Source organism: Cyanistes caeruleus, chromosome 8, assembly GCF_971803275.1.
Source record: "Cyanistes caeruleus chromosome 8, bCyaCae1.hap1.1, whole genome shotgun sequence".
Classification (NCBI taxonomy): domain Eukaryota; kingdom Metazoa; phylum Chordata; class Aves; order Passeriformes; family Paridae; genus Cyanistes; species Cyanistes caeruleus.
This window is the reverse complement of record NC_141708.1, coordinates 27066256-27085729: the sequence shown is the minus strand read 5'-3', so window position 1 is coordinate 27085729 and position 19474 is coordinate 27066256. Positions and strand designations below refer to the sequence as shown.

At 42.0% G+C, this 19474-nt stretch overlaps 2 protein-coding genes across 9 annotated transcripts in view; one reads left to right on the top strand and one right to left on the bottom strand.

Annotated features, from left to right (window-relative positions):
• Positions 1–19474, bottom strand: part of LOC147651946 (uncharacterized) — a 45261-nt gene that overhangs the window by 20798 nt on the left and 4989 nt on the right. For 4 of the 8 annotated variants that reach the window (XM_086900913.1, XM_086900915.1, XM_086900912.1 and 1 more), the window contains exons 2-3: positions 7587–7670; positions 264–336 (exon numbers count right to left, since the gene is read on the bottom strand). In XM_086900913.1, coding sequence (XP_086757039.1) covers positions 326–336; positions 7587–7670 — 95 coding nt within the window. In that variant the 3' untranslated portion in view covers positions 264–325. Of the gene's footprint in view, positions 1–263; positions 337–5848; positions 6273–6438; positions 6528–7586; positions 7671–18445; positions 19313–19474 lie in introns of those variants that run through there. The other 4 variants (XR_015290164.1, XR_015290165.1, XR_015290163.1 and 1 more) reach the window with 4 other exon arrangements.
• Positions 6388–19474, top strand: part of BMPR1A (bone morphogenetic protein receptor type 1A) — a 73757-nt gene continuing 60670 nt past the window's right edge. The window contains exon 1 of the mRNA XM_086900907.1: positions 6388–6566. The gene's annotated coding sequence lies outside the window, so the exon portion shown is untranslated. The remainder of the gene's footprint in view (positions 6567–19474) is intronic.

Below are 19474 nucleotides of genomic sequence, written 5' to 3'. Positions count from 1 at the left end.
TCTTCTGTTACAGCATCGTGACACCAGTCTGAATTCAAACTTGAAAAGGTTTTAGCTCATTTGACAAAATTTATTTATTCTCACATTGAAGGATTCCATGTTTTCCACATGTAACTTACTCAGCTTTGTGTTTTGCATTCTAGAATAGATTTGAAACAGTCTGGTGGTGACACTGTCAGACTTCTAGGACAGGAGACACATCCTGAGAGATTAAATTCTCAGAGACAAATAGAGAACACGTTATCCACCTTTTATAGACTTACATGGTTGATGGTTGTTGGAGACTTTGTTGACTTCCTAAGCAGTCACAGAAGCTGCTCTCTGTTTAGAAGTTCTCTAAAAAGAAAGAGTCAGTTATTAAAAAGTAAATATTAAAGTTTGGGGTTAGTGTATATCCTTAGGCTCCGTATTTGCCTATTTAGTATAACCTCAACCAGTTCTTGCTCCTATGCAATTCTCACCAAAAAAAAAAAAAAAAAAGCATAACAGAGGGCTGTTACTACTCCTCCCTAACTCTGGGTAAGAATCTTCATTCCCCTCCAGCTTAGGGAAATTCACTGGCACAGAAAAATATAAATTGCATCTCTGTGTGCCAGCTTCAGAGAACCTGGCCACAAATACTTCAGTTGAGATGATTTTGTTCATTTCTTTAAGAGACAGTGAAAAGATTGTGCTTTCTCTGATCTTGTAACTTAAAAAATATTAATAGAACAATCTTTAAGTCAAAAGATAGTTAAGTAAATGTTTATTTTAGACCTTCATTATTAAGTGCAACTACTTAAAAATGAACAATTACTATCAAAGAGGGAACATGAAAAAGTAGTAAAATGAGATAAAAACGTAGGAGAGTGAAAATCCAAAGAAAAAGTAGCTTTTAGCATAACAATTAACCACCCAATCAACCCTTCCTTCATTCCTTGCAGGGTAATTCATTGTAAGTGAATTAATGGTGAAACATTCAGTAATAGGCCTTGGTAAGGAAATAGGAGCAGTGTATCAGGATATCCTTTTTCCGCCCCAGAGTACCAATACTTTCAATTTTATATACAACGGAAGTAATTAATTGTAACACAAAGAAGCACAGCTGTGTTTCCTGATGGTCACACATGCAATAGCTGCTATTCTTTAGCATTCTGAGTATGTACAATGGAAACTGTTCAACTGCTTGGAACATTTTATATTCTCAGGGATTTAATTTCCATTAGTAGCTTTTGAATCCATAGTGGATTTTTAATATGCTATTATCTTAGATCCAATCCTGCATCTCTAATCAGGTAATTTTTTGCTGATGCCAGTGAGAGTTTAAACTGTATTAGGTGTAGCTGCCAAATGAAGAGATTTGCAGATGCAGGCCAATTTCTTATTGGAAGCAAAGGTAGTTATACACTGTTTTCCGGGATTTGCTTTTAGCTGTATAACTTGTTCAAGTTGCAGTTTCAGTTAATATCCAAGCACCTTACAGACTAAGAGAAAAGCTTCATTGCTATGCCTTTAACTGCATTATATATTTTCAGACATTTTAGGTGAAATACAAGGATATCCTTTTATTATTTTGTAGACCTATATTGGTTTCACTAGAATATGAAAAAAGAAGTGAATGAGACTATTTTGCTGCACTTGCTCTTATCTAACAGCAATTTATTCATGTTTAAAGATATGTTTAGACTGAGAAGAAAAAAGGAAGTGATGAAATTATTTCATTCATTTCTTTTGTATAGGTTTCAGATCTGTTTCATTTTAACAAGCTCGGAAGAACAGAGCATTTTCAGTCTCATAAATGTCCATCTTTGTAAATCTCTACAGTACCCACTCCTACAGCTGCCAGAAACACATCCACTTGAATCCATGCCTTGTGAGGACAAAGCTGTCATACAAATCAGGACAGAAATTTTCTGTATTGATAAGAATTTGCCTTGTGTAACAGCAGCTTTTAAAAACATTTCCACTTTCAGTATTGGTCCAGTTTCAGGACAAAGCCTGAGCATCAGGCTTAACAGAGGAATTGTTAATACAGTGTGGGTTTGGATCTAAGGATTATTCAAGCTTGTCAAAGAAACTAATACTTCTTGTATCAAAAGGTGGAGGAACACAAACATTTAGCTTCTCTCGGAGTATAATTCAAACTTCCTTGTAGATCATTTGGCACCACTGACTGATAATTCAGAACATAAATTTTAAAATCAGCACTACAATCTAAATACTTAAATCTTCTCTGAGCAATTGAAGACTTCTGGGATTTTATGTGCATCCATCTAGGGGAAAACATATTACTAATTCTCCAAACAAACTGATGGGAGTGAGGCACCCTGGTGAAGCCTCTGCTGAGCCTACAAATATTTTCTTTTTCTGTGATGAGATTTTTAATGCTCTGGCTTTAAGAAAAACAAAGTAATTTGTATTTAAAAGGAGAGTTACTTCAGGGTTTATTACAACCTAGTGAGAAGACTGCAACAAGGGTTTTGTAAATGTGAATCCATAAAAACAAAACCATACAGCTCAACTAGACACAGGAAGAAGAAACAGAAAAAGCAGCAGGAAGTTTGGTTCTTGACTGGGAAGATGTCTCGCAGAACAAAGTGCTCCCATTGCTGCAGCCCTTTGTCACGGCAGGAGAGTCAGTTCCCCACAGCTCAGACCAGTGAGGAATCAGCTCCCACCCTGCAGCTGCTGGGGACAGGTACAGCCAATTGCGTTCTCCTTCCTCCGCAGCCACCTGCACAAGGCTGAGGAAGAATCCCCTGCAGAACCCCAGGTAACCCCAAAACACACCAAGTGCTTGAGCTGTGGGAACACCTCTGTTTCCTTGTGCCCATGCTCTGCACATTGAGCATGGATTCCTTGGATTATTGCCACAGTGCTGTCCAATGCTGCCCTGGAGTCAGTTCCACACCAGGCTGGTTGGACTCAAGGTTGGACATGGCTTGCCTCTTTACTACTGGTGATCCACTAGCAAAAACTCTTTAAAAACACCTTTCTTCATAGATTTGATTCCGCCTTATTAAATTAGTTTTGCTTACATTTAAAAAACTTAACAAAATCCACGACTTTTGCAAGTAACAAACAGCTGAATAAATTTATAATCAAAAGAATATGCTTTCAAGTAAAATAGTTCTGAAAACAAGACAAAGCCAAATTCATGTCGTATTAAGTGAAATAATTGTGTCCCTGGCTGAAGGGCAATATTCTTTTAATATGTAACATGGGATATTTATTTTTGTAACAGTAACAGAGAAATACTCATCTAATTGCAAACAGTTCTCAAAAATATATTTGGACTGCAGATTTAAGACATCTGAATTCCAGAGACTGAAGGGAAGACAGATCTACAAAGATCAAATCCTATCACATGGCTGACCTTCTCCCTATATATACCTCTTTGTTCTTTTGATATTCAAGTTTGTAGTTCCCTAGTGATTCCAAGAACTAATAAGAAATTCCTGGAGAGGAAATAACAATGAAAGCAGCTAAAGCAGCTGGAAGACTATACTTTTTTTTTCTTTTTTCTTTTTTTTCTAATATAGCTCTCTTCATCATGACAGTCCGTTTTGAACTGCTTCTTCTGTATCTTATGTTAGACTTCCACATCTCATCTCGGCCAGATGGCAAATTAACTTACATTTATTTTCTGATTTTCATACTTCAGTGTTTTTTGAGTGTTGCTTAATTAACAAAATAAATACTTTGTGTTACTAAACCTGGTGTGTCTTGAGTTTTTACAAATTCCTAAAATCCTCGCCAGGTAAGATGTCTGCTCCTGCTAACTAGCTCACTGAAACCCTATGTCCTTCTGAGAGCCCATCAGCTAAAGTGTTCACTTTCTGGTTTAAAAAGGTCTCTCTACCTAGCCTGGGAGAGATATTGGAAATGTAAGTATTGCACTGCTTTGAAAGACATCAGTATTTTCCATGGGATGTTTCATCAGACATCCATCACAATCTGAATACTTTCTAAGGTCTTAATCATTCATCATTTTAGATCAAGATCCAGTTTGGTGTCCTGCAGCCCAAATATTATTATAATGTAGTTTACTGTTGCAGACTTTATTTTGTGATTAAGACAAGGAGTTAACAGCACTCAGTAATGCAGAGATGGGCATTACTTGCCATAGCAACACAAACTTCATCCTCAGCAACACTGTTCCTGACCTGACAGGGACATTCACTTGTGGGTATCTTCAATGCCCAAGTGCCTTGAAAAGTACTGGCTGAGACAGCAATTTCTGCAATGTGCGAATTTTCACACCAGGAACTGGATGAAAAGAGTTGATCCATTTCACAAAAAGGGTTAAATACATTTCAAGGCGAGCGGCTGTTGCTAAATTCATGCATCCTGGCTTAGAATCAATATCTAACATCTGACGAGCACTGGACTGTATTGGCACACATTATTACTGAAGAGATGCTAGCACTAACAGCTTTAGTTCTGCTTGGGAGCACACACACGCATGTTGCATTCTTATTCCATATTGAGTGTCTATTCTGCTGCTATAATTTGATAGTACACAGAGTGAAAGAACAGCAGACTCAGATTTTCCTTTGAAATTATAAACATAAGCATAGGAGTTCTGTATTGCTTGGCATGGAAGCTGTGATTTTGTTTTTCTTGCAGGCTGGCTTTGTTTTGGACACTGACAGATTTTTCTGGATGACGGTGATCGGAAAAAATTTTCCAAAAGTCTATTAAGACAAGACCTGCATTTTCAAATGCCTATCACCACAGTATCTGGCCACATACAATTATTAGGTGTGCCTTTACCTGCCTACATTTTAAAGGAGTCTATGAAGCTGACAGGTGTGAAGTTCTACTTCCTCTTTTGTTTTGCTGTGTAGGATAGTACAGAAGTGAAGCATTCATCTAACAATCTGTGGGTAAAACGTGTGTGAGCCAGAATGCAAAGGCAGTGTTCTCATCTTACATTCAGAGGTCACAACTCCGGAGTGGAGTACACAACATTTACAAGTCCTATCTGATATTAGCATGCAAAAATGGAGCTACACTGTGGGGAGGTCAACAAAATAAGCAAGCCCGTGTCTCCCGCAATATATGCACATGTGGCTATTTGGCACCAATAAGGCAGATTACTTCCCAACTGGTTATTCTCTAGAAACAGTTTATCTGGGCAGGCATCTCCACACCAGCAATTACTGGCGTGTCCTGAAGGCCTAAAGAGTGTTTTGGTGCGCAGCAAAGGGAAACTGAGTAGGTCTGTACAATCTTCACCATGATCTTCATTTCCCACTGTAGCTGGCTTTGTGTGAAAAGTTCTTGATGCAGAGTAACCAGGTGACAGGACAGGTGAAAGGTGAGAGGACACCAGCAGCACAACTGCTGACACATTGTTGAGTGAAGGATTAAAAACAGCAGCCCAGGTGGGAGCTGTGCCACCTGCCTGGCATAGAACACTTGTCACTGGAGCTCCTTCTGCACTGCTGCTGGGAGACCCCACTTGAAGACAGACAGACAAATTATTACTTTTCCAATTTGTCCTAATGATAAGGACCTTTGAAACAAGAAACAATGCAAATTATGGCCTTCAGCATCCTTATCAGCAAGCAGAGCAGCTCACTGCAGAAGTTACTATTCCAATCTAACTAACAGGGCATATTTATATAGATACAGGAAATGGAAAAAGCAAACAATGCTGTCCTTTGCAATAGAACCCTATCCCTCCTGCGGCACTGCAACGTCAGCCTTCTCAGAACTATTTTTCCACGAAGCCAAAAGGCCCATGCGAGTCTCTCGTTTCTCCCTACGTGCCTGCCACCGCTGACTGTTCGCTGCTCACCCCAGCTCACACGCAGCCCCCCTGAACTCCCACCAAAAGTGCTACGGTAACCCTCCATCCCACCTCCTCCGTGAATCCTGGCAGCTTGTCCGCTTTCCATGGCACCAACCCCACCGGCATCTGGATGGGGCCTCCCGGCCCTGCAGCTAAATCCAGCCGCAGCTGTGCTTTTCTCGCTTCTCGACCCTCTTCAAGGCCAGCAGTGCCTCCATGACACCGGCTTGGCCACTTTTTCCCTCACACCTTCCTGCCCTTTCCTAGAGGAGCTTCTTCACGGGGAAAGCGCTGCTGGGCGGCGGGGCAGGACAACGCCGGGGCCCGGGCGCCCAGTGACAAGCTGGCCCAGGCTGCGGGCCGCGCTCCCGCCCGCGGAGGGGCTACCGGGGAGGAAAAGCAGGCCGGGCTGGTTCCTCCCGGCCAACTTTTCTTCCCGGGGAGCCCCGCCAGCCCTCCCGCCCACGGCACGTGCTGATGGACGGGCGGGGGCGGCGGGCGCGCTCCCGCCTCCCCGCGGGCCCCCGCCGCGCGCGCGCCCGGCTGCAGTGATTGGAATCCGGCTCGCTCCCGCCCCGCCCCGCAGGGACGCGCCGGGAGCGCCTGCCGGGACACGGAGCCTGCGCCGAGCCGTCCCGCCCTCCCCGCCCGACACGCACCCGCCTTCGCCCCCGTCTCAGCGGAGCCGTCGGGGCCCCGGGAACGGCCCGCGGAGCGCGGCGGGGAGCGGGCCCCCTCCCCCTTCGCCTGCCGTCCCCGAGCGGAGGATGAGGAGCCCCCACCGCCGGTGAGTGCGGGCCGCGCCGCGGAGGCCTCGGCCGGGCGGCCGGGCGGGGAGAGCCGGGGCGCCCCGGGCAGCGCCGCGTCCGCAGCGCTCCCTCTGGTGCCGGGGGTGCGCGGGGCGCTCCCTCCGCCGCCAATGCCCCTTCCCCGCCGTCGGGCGGCCCGGCCTGGGCGGTGCCCGGCGGGGTCTGCGCCGGCCCCGGGCAGCGCCGTCGAAGGCGGACTCCGCTGGCCCTGGCGGCGGCCCTCCCGCCCCGGTCTGGCTGCTCGGGGCCCGGGGAGCGCCCCCGGGCCGGCCGCCCTGCCCCGCCGCGGCGCTGGGGGCGCTGCCCGCCGCCGGGCCGGGCCGGGTGGGCGCCGCGGGGGCTGCGCGGGGCCCGCGGGTCCCTGCGTGGGCAGGGCCGGCGCGGCGCTCGCCGGCCCTGCGCTCCCTCCCTCCTGCCTCCCTTCCCCGTGTTGTAATCCCGGGCCCGGTGCCGAGCCGCCCCAGCCGGAGCGAGCGGCAGCGCCCGTCGTCGTGGGAAGGGTACGAGGAATAAGGTGCTTCGCCCTCCTTTTGTGCGAGCCTTGAACAAAGCTGGACGTCGGCTTTCCAAATCGGTTTTTGCAGTTCAGCGATGTCAAACAAAAAAAGTCTGAAGAAATAGTAACCCCAAATAACGTCCGTACCTTAGTCGTGAAAGATCGTGCTGTTGAGGACCGATTATGTACGCGGTTTTCATAGCTGATTACAAAATCTATTGAACAGCGTTCAAAAGCACAAATGGGTTTTTACCACCTTTCAATCAACCACACTGATGTTGTTTTGGTAAAATTAAGAGTGAATTCAGCAGCAGGGAATGGTCGTAATCTGTGGTATTTCCTTTCAGCAGTTGCCTGTTACTTTGTGTCTAGTTGTATGACGATTTTTCCCAGTGTAAATTGATTGCGCTCCGAATTTACATGTTTTGTTCTCTGCTTAGAGGTAATTATCTTTGAGTTCTTTTATCAAGTTAGCACGCTAGGGATTGTTCAGGCCTGTTACCTGAAGGGATGGAGAAGCTGCTTTTGTAGATAAGGATGACTCTCCAAATTGAAAGTCTTGTTTGATTTGCAGTAGAACCTAGTCCTGGAATAAAAAAGTTAACATAAGCACAATTTATAGTCAGATAATTTATCCAGTCTACAGCTAGAAATACTCGAGATTGTAGCATTTATAGCAGCCTGGATAAAACTTGCTGACGATGTATTTGTCGTTTGGTCTTACACTTTTGTTCTTTTGTACCTTTTTCTTAAGTTATGCATCAGATTTTCTTTGGGGTGTGTGTGTGGGCTGTGTATTTTATATGTATTTATATAGACAAGTACCACCTGATAGGCTCTGAGATCTGGTTTGAAATTTTATGAAGAGTCTTCTCATGCACCTGCAAGATTGAGCTGCCAGTCCTTAGTATGTCCTGCTGGCTGATATCTTCCAGCGACAGAGAGTTTATGTGGCTGGATCTGAATTATTTCCTTCCCTTAATTGTGAAGTAATTTAGTTTTGAAATGGACCTCTGGATGCTATCTGTTTGAGCCTTTGTTGAAGTCAGAGCAGAAAGCTCTCTGTAAACTGCAAGCCTGAAAGAGCGTGTTGCTTGGAATTCACTGATTAAAGACATGTTTACTAAAACAGTATGTAATTAGAGCACAGACATTCTTAAAGCCAGTGTGTGGGACCCCAAATCCTAATGTTTTGGACACTGCTCTGCAATATCCTCACAGTGAAAATTGTTATGCACATTAAAAATACTGAATATGGTGGGGTGTGTAAATGATATGTGAGCTTTTGCTGGATACCAGGTCTGACATACAGAGCTGCAGTAGCTTCTTTGGTAAATTGCTGGAAAACACAGATGAATGAAGGAGACCAATCAATATCTATCAGAGAAACTGTTACAAATGTTTGTTTGTCCTTGTTTATTTCAAGCATCAGTTGTCAGAAAATTCGTCCTATCTGGATACCTGGGAAAGCCTCAGGTATTTCTTGGTTCCTCAGTAAAAAGAGAGCATATTCTCAGTGCCTGGGATTTCTTCATTTATCTTACTGTCATCTGTAAATAAATGGCAGAAGGAACTTGGTAATTTAAAAGTATATTTTGTCAGAGTCATATGTGAGTACAGATGGAGTACTTGAAGCCTTCTTGCCTTTGCTAGCATTCTGAAAATGCAAGACTTGGAGGCAGGCACAGAGTGTGCCTGACAAGAAGTTTTTCCTTTCACTGCTGCTTTATTGGTTCCACTTTTCCCTTTCTTGGACAAGATCTGCAGAACCCTCTGCAGTTATCCCACCACTGTTGGGCCCCAGTTGCAGTGGTCTCTTTTGTGCCTTCCAGGATGGTTAGTGCTTTAAGGGGAAATGTGATTTCTTTCTGCCTTGTTTTCTTGAAATCTGTTAAAGGTTGATGTGAAAGCTGTTGAGGTTTCACTACTCTCTGGCACAAAAGTAACTAGACAGAGTAGTTACTCTCTAAAATGTTTTAAACTGACAGTGAATGTAAAAACTTTCCCTGCTATATTGTGTCCTTTAAGAATAACACGGAGACTACACTAGGTGATCCCTGAACGTAATTTTAGCAATCTCAGTGCTCTTATTGAGAAGATCTATGGAATAGCTATTTTGTGAGGGATTTAGTCGAGAACCATATGTGTAGTACATTGTATTTGGGGTGTGTAAATCCCAAGAGGTTTAACTTGATAAAACAAATAGCTGGCCCACCACTGACCAGCAAATCAGGAGACAAGCTGCCAACTTGCCAGGATGGACTTTGTTGAGAACTGGCTTGTTGGGACTTTGCTGGGTATATTTACAGAGCATATTAGGTGTATTTCATGTCTGTTTGCCTCCAAAGTAAAACAAAGCAATTATGCCACTAGTCTGCAATATATATTTTGAAATTCACTGTAGCAGGTTGGACACTGAAGCATTTTAGATTCGTATGTTTGAGAAGAACAAGAATTTCATTCATCTTGTGGCAGTGCAAAGCCCTTGCTTGGGTTTCTGGTTATGACTCCATTGTTTCAGCTGTACACAAATGGTGTGAGAAATAGAGGTGTTCTGTTTCAGATATATGATCCAGAGGGGCTTTTCTTGCCATTTTTCTAAAGGGTGTCCTGTAGCTGCCAGCCCATTTCACTGGAATTCTATGTGTTACGGTTAGGTTTAGTACTGTTTAATGACAGTCAGCATTAGGGTAGGAAAATAAACTCTGGTTCATGATTGTGATAATATTCATAGGTTGTATAAGCAGGAGGAAAGGAAAAGCCACAGCAAAACCTTATTGAAGGTCAGGTGTGTCACCAGCTCTGAGTTTCTGCAGTGACACCTGTAGTTACAGTGAAAGTGATTGCCCTGATGGAGCTGTCCCTGCCATCACCGCCCTGTCACTGGTGAGATGACTCTTCACGGGGGAGGGGGAAGTGCTCTGAGTATCATGATGGTGTGAACTTTGAATGTTTTAAAAGATTTTGATTAGACAAAAATCTGTGTAGTAGCAATTTACAGGATGTGTTCCTGCAACATGCAGTTAAATGCTGGCATGCTCATTTTTTTCCTCAAAATAGGATTCCCCAAAATACAGAGGAAAATGTAGTGCATTTAAATGTAATTCAGGTGTCATGAATTGTTTTGCATTAAAAGGGAAAAAAAATCAGTATTATTAACTCAGCTCTGCAGTACTGTAGCTTAATTTGCATCATATATTATAGCAGCAGAAATGCTTTTTACAAAAATTTGATGTCACATAAATTTTTGCAATGTGGTTTCAGTCAATTTTATTAATTTAAAATGTGGAAGCAACTAGCAATTCTTTTTGTCTGTACTCCCTCACTTCACCATCTTAAAGAGAAAACTGTCAGTCTTGCCATGCTTTTGTTGATAAACACAAGCAGATGTAGCAGGGATAAGTTAGAGAAATATCTAAGTCTCACAAGATAGATATCAGGAAGTAATCTGGTTTGTGGAAGCGATTTCCTTTTCACTGTTGCAGCTGTTGAAATGATTTAAATTTGCTTTTCTTGTTAAAAAAAAAAAAATCCCACCTTGAACCATTTGTAGGCCTTTATACTTCCTCTGTGAGAGCCTGATCCCAAGTTTGGCTGGAAATTGATGGACAGAGCTCAAATGACTTTGAAGGACTGAAGTCATTAGAGATTTCAGAGAATCAGTACTCTGCTCATAAGATTTGTGCAAATGAGCACATTGTGTGCTCAGAGTCAGAACGTCTGGGATATGGAAGTGGTGAATAAGCTCAGATAAAATTTTCTAATTTAATCATTCTTTTACAACCCTGTGTTCAGTTGGAAATTCACAGTGCTGTATTCAGGGAGAGGAGCTGTTCCATGTGGTTTTGCAGGGGTGTAGGGGGCTTGAAAAGGAAGCATAAACAGAAGGATTGTGAGGAAGTGTTCAGGAGGAATAATGGATACTGAAAATAGGAAAAATGTATAATCTACTTGTCCCTTTATATTTGGGAATGAAAGAACTTGGGGAGTAGTATGAGAACAAGAGGGAAGAAAACAATGAACCTCGGTGACTGGAAATGTGAGTGAGGAGACCACAAAGCTGGGTAAAATGTGCTCTTCCTGGCTGCATGTACTTCTTGATGAAAGAGAAAATGATCTTTAACAGAATGCCTTGGAGAGGATTGTAGAAACCCTCCTGTTTCCCTCTCAGTGTTGTGCAAGGAGCATGCCTTGAAGTTGTCAGGTTTGGACAACTGAGAGTTAATTACAGCACAAGATTGGGACAGGGCACAGGGATGAACTGCCAGCTAATGAGGTGCAGCCATTCTCTTCACTGGGTGTTTCGGGCACTGACTCTATCTGAATCTATCTTCTCTTCAGGTTATGGCAAGGATTTTAGCAGTAATGAAAAATTCAGTAGTGGTAACAAGTATTAAGCAGAAACGTCCCCAATGATGGAAGAAATGTGAAATTTCACTTGAAATTTAAAACTTGGTTTGAATGTCTCCTCTCTTAGAGACAAAGCAAACAATAAATCCCACTGAATAAAAACGTGGGATTTCTGTTCTAAAGTAGAGATGTATTTTTATAATTTTATTTTCCACATTTACTAGTTCATAATAATTTTATCTTTTCTTGTGAAAATACTCCATAGAAAGTTTCCTGTAGAATATTCTGATGTGTATGCCATTCATTAGATTGTGCCCTTCCCAACCCAGGCAAATTATTATTCTGAGCCTAAAACTAAATGGAAAATTGGATAGGTTTTATGGCCAATCTGTCACATTTGAATGAGTGGGTATACCAGGGATAATTAATCTTTAAAACTTGCAGTGTAGACTGAAGTTTAAGACAGAGAGTATTCTGTGCCCTAGTCCTCTACTTGACTTAGCATTGTTTAGAAATATTTCCATTCATCTATCTTGATATATATTTTTTAAATGTTTTACTATTCTTGCATTAATAAATTCTTTATTGAGCTGATCTGACAACCACTCATACTGATTTGCACAAATCTTTATATGTTTTGTAAAGCTCTTTTAGTGCATGGTGAATTAATTTTTTTTACAATTACAGCTATAATTAATCATAACTCTAAAAAGAATCAAAACCTGAAGTGTTGTTTTACTCAGAAGTTTATGGCAAAAGGCTCTGGCAAAGTGTAGAAACATTCCCCTATAGCTGATATTCTTCAGTTTCCTGCTCTTAAAATTTCATGGAAGGAATGCAATTAGAGGCTCTCCAATTTGGGTTAGACCAGGAACTGCAAAATCAAACCCGACCCAGACAGGACAGTTTTTATTCAAACCCAAGCCTCTGTTGAACTGTCTGTTTTTGTTCTGCCACTGGCCCTGTTTCACTCCCCCACCTCTCTTTAAATTCACAAGTTTTTAAATGTAGAGATGTTTCTAATTTAGAAAATTATTTTGGTGTAATGAACTAAGCAGAGAAGAGTGGACAAAGCTGAGGGAGGTCAAAAACCAGATGGAAATAGAAAATCTGAAAACATGGAGTAAAAAAAAAAAATCCCCCTTGAAATAATGGAATCTAAATGCTGAAATTATACATCTGCTCAGCAGCTGTGCGTTCCTTAGCCAGAGGTTCTGTTTCAGAACTGGCATTACTCAAGTTTTTCTCAAAGCTTCAAATGCTGTTGTATAATATTTACATCTCTCTAATACTGTCTGTAATAGTCTTAGGAGCCTGGACAATAGAGGTGGAGGGAAGAGCTGATGTAAGAATTTTCTTCTTTGTCCTTAAGCATCTGTAGTGTCTATAGTTGTTTGCTGCAATGAAATTCTCTGATTTTCTTGCTTGGTTGTTCTTTATAAATATCTTAATTTCTGCTGACTTAATTTCAGAGGAGAAGTTGGTTACAGGAAAAGTAACCAACTAAAACTATATGAAAGGAGGGTGCACTAGTGAGAAAATGCTTCAAGTGCTTTGCCAGCAGTATTGCTCCAGAGGAACACATAAGACAGTCTAGCAGACAACTGGAATTATACCACTCTGTGGAAGCTTCTCCTGCATCCCAATAACCAGGAGCTAGCTGAAGTCTGTAAGGCACATTAAATCTATTGCAGTGTATATCCTTAGCACATGAAACAATTGTAGTTAGGAGAGGTCTCTCTGAGCTACTAAGCAGGTTATAAAATGTGTAATTTTACATTTTCTTTTGTGTTATTTTTTGGTTTTGTACCTTTTGACAGTGTTGGTGTTCATCAGAGTTACCTGGTAGTAGTAAGATTTATATATGGTAGGGCTTTGAGAAAACCATTGGTTTGAGTGCTGATATAAAGGGTGATTTAGTTAATGAAAGACCCTAAGATGGTTTGTTTTGTGGTTTTTTTTTTTGCTTTGTACAAAGGGACTCTTGCTTCAAAGAATTTTTACCAAAATTTAAAAGTTTGAGGTTATGTAAGAGAAATGACAGTGTCTTCAGCGATTTTGAACCTTGATTTCAAACTGTTTCTGCTTTTGGAAGAACTAATTGTTTACTGGAAGATTTTATGGTGTGTACTTGGACCAACTGAAGGTAAAATAAATCTTCTTCAGGTTACTTTGATTGATAAGAGAAGCTATGGGTGTGCTGTAAATACAGATCCCAGGGTCTCCTAAGCACTTGAAAGAGCAGAGTGGGGCTTTGTGTTCGGGTAACAGGGAGTGTGGGCAGAGGAGCAGTGGTGTGGTGAGAAAGGCTTGCTGGGTCTGAGCCCTGGGAGAGGAGCCCAGAGCTCTCTTCTAACCTGGGATAGTAGAGACAGAACTCTTAATCTTCATGCTCTGTATATAACTGCAAAACACCTCTTCCCATATCTGTCAATCCATATATTATTACTCCACTGTCACTGTTGATTTTTCTCTCTAGCATCTATAACTTCGTCATAGTGTGAAATGAGGTTTCAGGCTATCAAAGTGTAACCAGTGTGAAATTTCTAAAATTAAACCTAAGTTGATTATTTCATTTGGGTTTCACTATTTACTGTATGTTGTGGAAAAGATTGGGCAGAAACAAGGGGAATTGGAGGATGTGTGCCATCACATCTTGTTTTGATATGAGATGTGGTGGAACAGCTGACATGGCTGGAGTGCTGCAAGGGCTGGTTATGGGCTCTCCAGGAAGGACAGGCTGAGATGGTGAGGGATGCATGGTGTTGTGGGGGTTTTTGTGGGAGTGCTGTGGAGATTCCTGAAGTTCTTCCTTTTGGGTGAATGAGGAGTCAGTTGAGAGGTGTGTGTCAGGCCTAGCAGCAGGTCAGCGTGGGCAGTGTTGGTAGGTGCCTGCTGGAGGTTATCTCCGTGATTGAGTGGGGAGCAGTGGATATTGTTTGTCTTGAATTCCTTAGGGTAGTGGCAGTGTCGCTTTTAACATTCTCATCAATAAAGTGATGGAAGTACAGACAGGACAAATGGACAGTGATACAGACTGAAAACTGGATGAGCTACCAGGAGTTGTGATGAATTCAAGGAGTTGTGATCAGCAGCACAAAGTCCAGCTAGGGACCAGTGACTAGCAGTGTGACCCCAGGATCAAGCTGGATTTCTAGTACAGTGCAACCAAGTGAACATTCATAGATAATGGGACAGAGCACACCCTCAGAAGTTTGTGGGCAATACAGAACTGGGAGGAGTGTTTGGTGGGTGCTTGCACAGCCCCTCGCAGGGACCTGGATGGACTGGAGAAGTGAGCAGAGAGGAACCTCATGAAGCTCCACAAAGGGAAGTGCAAAGCCCTGCACTGCGGGAAGTGCCTCTTGGGCTGTCCAAGGGTGAGTGCTGTGGGCAGGCGTGGGGAGGTGATGATGCCCTTCAGCTCAGCACTGGTGAGACACATCTGGAAGGCCCTGGCTGGCTCTGGGCTCCCAGGAAGAACTGGGTAGGTACCCCTGTGGCAGAGAGGTGGTAACAGCCTCACTGGAAGCAAGCATTGAGGGCTGTTTTATTCTGTGTGTTTGGAAATAGTGCGGAAGGGGGGAGTGGATGGTGAGGTGGTGAAATTTGTAGCTGATACAGGTACTGTAAAACTGGCTTGAGCAGTATTGAATGCTGCCTGGATGATAAAATACTGAATGAAGTACAGTAAGTGCAATGTAATTTAATTCAAACAGAATCAAAAACAGTAATAGGCTCTAAATGAGGTATTAACACTTGGAGACATCTTTGTTTTGAAGCTCCTACTTTAGATTGAACCTATCTGTGTATGGTGCTGATTTTTTTTTCTCTCTTCTCTTTTTTGTTTCCACTTTCACTTTTGTACTTGTGCCCAAGTAAAAGATTGGATTTGTTTGCTAGTTTAACTGAAAACTAACTGCATTAAAACCTCTAGGTTTTCAATATTACCAGCTCACTATGGTACCTTATGAAGAGTAAGAGGAGAGGAGGGCCAGCACTTCCCTTCTTACAATCAGTACAGGCTTAAATGAATTTAAGCCAATATTGAAGCAGCATTCTATACAGTATTTTAAAGTATTTTAAAAATGTGATTATTCAGCTGTACAAGTTCATTATACATGGACATGCAGGTTATGTCTTTTTGGTAACACAATTTCAACAGTCCCATTAAAATGAGAAGATAATTTTTTTCTGGTTTGATTGTTCGTTCTTCCAGCAGTACAAATAGGATGCATTACAAATAGGCTTGGGCCTCTTCAGTTAAGGAAAGAGAAACAATGGAGAGAGAGATGGTGATGGTAATCTGTCAAACTTTAAATGAAATTAAGAAACTGATGAATAGTGTTTCACCACTGGATTTTTTTCTCCACAGTGTAAGGGAATGGCAGGTTTACAAGGATGGTAAAATGGGGCATTACCCTTCCTCAGAGCACATATTTCAGTTGAAAAGTCGCTGTGAGAATACGTGGCTGGGGATGAAAGAGCTGTGCAGATTTGCAGTCACACGGATTTGTTGACGGATGTGTGCACTGATGGCAATAGCGCAGTCACTTGTGCCTTGTAGATCAGGAACTCCCCGGGTTTCTGGATGAAGCCAGGGAGGACTCTGTTCTCCCTTAGTTCCTGACCAGTCTGATAGCAGGCAGTGTCACAGGCAGAGTGCTGGGCGAGACATCTGCCACAGAGCAGGCGGCGAATTCGGAGGCCTTTTATCACACCCACACGCAGCCAGGCACGTCAGCTCCTCTGCTGTTGCACTTAGTAGTGTCTGTAACGCCTACAGCTTTTTTTTTTGCTGCATTGGCACCCATCTGCCTTCGTTGACACGTTTTTTAGGTTTGCTTTAACAAAACTGCCATCAAACGTGAAGTAACATGTTTTTTTGTATCTGCCTTATCTTAAACATTTTCTGTTCAGGTACTTTATTTTGCTTAGTGTGGAAAGATTGATCATATAATTTCCTAAGGACAGGAGCAGTGTAGCCAGGTAGACTTCCATTGATGTCTGCTGGATGAATAATTAACTGCCAGATGGAGAGGGCAGTTCTGTGCTGCAGATAAGCAGCCGGGTACACTCGAAGGGCCAGTTCTACTCCTTATTCACGCCACCCTGATGCGTCCTTCCCTCTTCCTTTGCAGCAGCGCTGGCTGGCACTGCTCTGATGCTGTAGGAATCTAAACTGGCTGAGAGCCCATTACCCTTTTTTGCCTTCTTTTTAATTTTTTTTTTCAGTAGGCTTCACTTCTTGCCAGTCTAGCTGCGGATGTGGGGGCAGACCAAGTGTTACTGTTAGTGTAGAGAACAAGAGTGCCCCTTCCAGGCCCAGTTTCATCATAGTGTATTGTGCTTGTGGGTAAGTCTGCTCTTTGGGAATGTTACCCACTTTGGAGTGACTTTTTTTTGTTGTTGCTGTTTTTGGTTTTTTGGGGTTTTTTTTTATATTACCTTGAATGTTGGTGATCCCATGTAACTTTTTAGTGTATATTGACTATATTCTTACTCTACAAAGTGAAAACAGGTTGGTCAGAATCTTTGCTTTCCCATCCCCACGTTCATCTTCGCTCTTTCACAGCTGAGTCCTTTGTTCTGTAGTTCTATTAAATTTTTCTACCTCTGATGTAGTCTGTAAGGTTTTGGAGTTTGACAAACTCGTAATACTAAAACTTCAAAGACAAGCTTCATGTATCAGCAGCCTTCAAGATTAGATGTCTAGTCAGATTGTGAAGTGGATGTCACACTGTTTCTGTTTCAAAGGTCTTGAGCTGTGTTAATGTCCCCAGAGGTGGAGGATGTTACAATCAGAAGTGTTCAGTAAACTTGTTCTGCCTGATAAGGGGGAGGTCAATATGCACTTTACTGTCCAGCCAGCAAGATGTTGTTTGGCACCAGAGGATGTGGGAGGGAAGGGAGAGACAACTGTGGTTAGAGGAATATGTGTGTGAGTGGGGAAATGGATCTATTGCTAAGGGACAGGGAGAGTGAAATCATACAGGATATATAGTGAGCTGGAGCAATTACACTGGGAAAAGATATAAACCAAAATAGAACAAATCAGTAGAAAACAAGGCTTGTTAGAAAACCTATGATAGAAACCATAGGTATTCTGATAGAAAACCTGTGTCTGTTGCTCATAATGCAATTTGTTTGCTGTGTGATGCCTTCTTTTTTTTCCCCTGAATGAAGAAAAAAATTCGAGATGAAAGAATCACTTGAGTTTTAAGATCTAGAAATATCATAGTTGTGTGTTTGGCATCACTACCAGGGCAGAGTAGATCAATTCAGCCAAGTTTTTTCTTCTGTTCTCTTCATCAAACCAGGCTTTATTAGAACAGAGAGAAAGCACAATAAAATCTTTATATAGCAGGCTCAGATATAACAACAGGTGATCTATTCCCAAATCCAAGGATTTTTACAGAGTTGGTCAAAAGGAGTGTGAAATGACATAGCATCTATCTAGAAAGTGAAATGTGGGTGCTCTTTTCTGTATTACACTAAGCTGGCTCATGGCTATGACTGGAGAAATATAATTGAGAATTAAATACAGTCTCTAAAAATGTATTTTTTCAAAGAACTGCTGTAGTTGAAGCAGATTACCTTTTTGACAATGAACATAATGGAATTAAATGCCACTGTAACAGTGCAGTTGGTATGAGAGAATAATCTAAAAATACAGTGTTGAAATGTCTGACAAGCTCATAGGAGTACTGATGCAGCCACGTGTTTATATATTGGTATGTCTGCAGTCCACACTCTTCCACCTACGGAATCCATTACATTGTAATAAAAACCAGATTCTGCTTAAACTGCTTGTTGCAAATTCACTTGTTTTTTGAAAGTGCTGGATTTGACAAGTGCTATTCTTCTGTGCTGAGTTTCCTCATCAGAGGAAATAGTGTCATCCAGAATTTGTGCTTTTAGAAGATATACTAGGAAGTATTTTAGTCTCATACAAAGCAATTTGCCAATACCTGTTGAGTTTTTAAGTTAGAATGCAAGTTTCTAAAAGTATACTTTAAAAAAATAACTTTATTAAAACCATTAATTTGAATACATCTTTCAGAAGATTTTCTTCTCCTGGAAGCAGTGACTGGCACAGCTTCCTTTGGCCCTGCACACAGCATTCAGTTACAGCTCAGTGGGACTGCTTGTCCATGGTATGTTAGAGATCAGTGAATAAAGTGGCACTTGCTAGAACAGCTAGTAATATTCACAGTCACATTTCTCATAGGAAAGTGTGCTCAAAAGGACATTTTGTTTAGAATGACACACTTGTCAGGCTCTGTGTTACTCATGCACCCTAGAGAAGTACAAAAAGACATTAAAGGATGTTTTCCACTTCCAAAGTGCTTTCCAACAGTACTTTCTATAATCTTTGTGTCCCCTTCACCACCCTTTCACCCTGTATGTGTGTTTCTGTGATATGTGGTCTGTAGTTTTCAAAGATTGTGACTGTGGAAATACTGAAACTGTTACAAGCAGGTATATTTCCTGACACTGCTTTCCATTTGTTAAAATTAATTTGCAATGGCGGTGTGAGTTTGGATTTTTGGTTGGTTTTGTTTTGGTTTTTCTCCTTGGTTCCCTCTCCCTCCCACAGTGACTGCTTCTAATCTTTGCTGGCATGAAACTTGTGCTGAAGTACTTGAAGGTATTTGTGAATGTCCTTGTAAAACATCACAGTGGCGTTTTCTGTCCACTCTTTTGGAAAACAGAATCCTTGGTAAAATATGTTTACCTCTTGTTATTTTTAGCACAGTGGGCTTAACCCTTGTTGAAACCTTTAGGTTTACTTTGTAGTTTTAGCACTGGCTTAATTTTCTTTATATGTAGTTGTGTGAAATATCCCAATAATAGGTCTTGAGACCAAAACACGACCTGTGGGAGTGACGGGAAAGTTTATGTTAAAAAAAAACACAACAAAGTAAAACTGCAGGGAGGATGCTAAGGGTGGAACTGTTATATTGGCCTTCTGAAAGAGAATCAACACTAATAACTTCTTGCAGGGCATTTAATAGCTGTCAGGTAATCATGTTATGG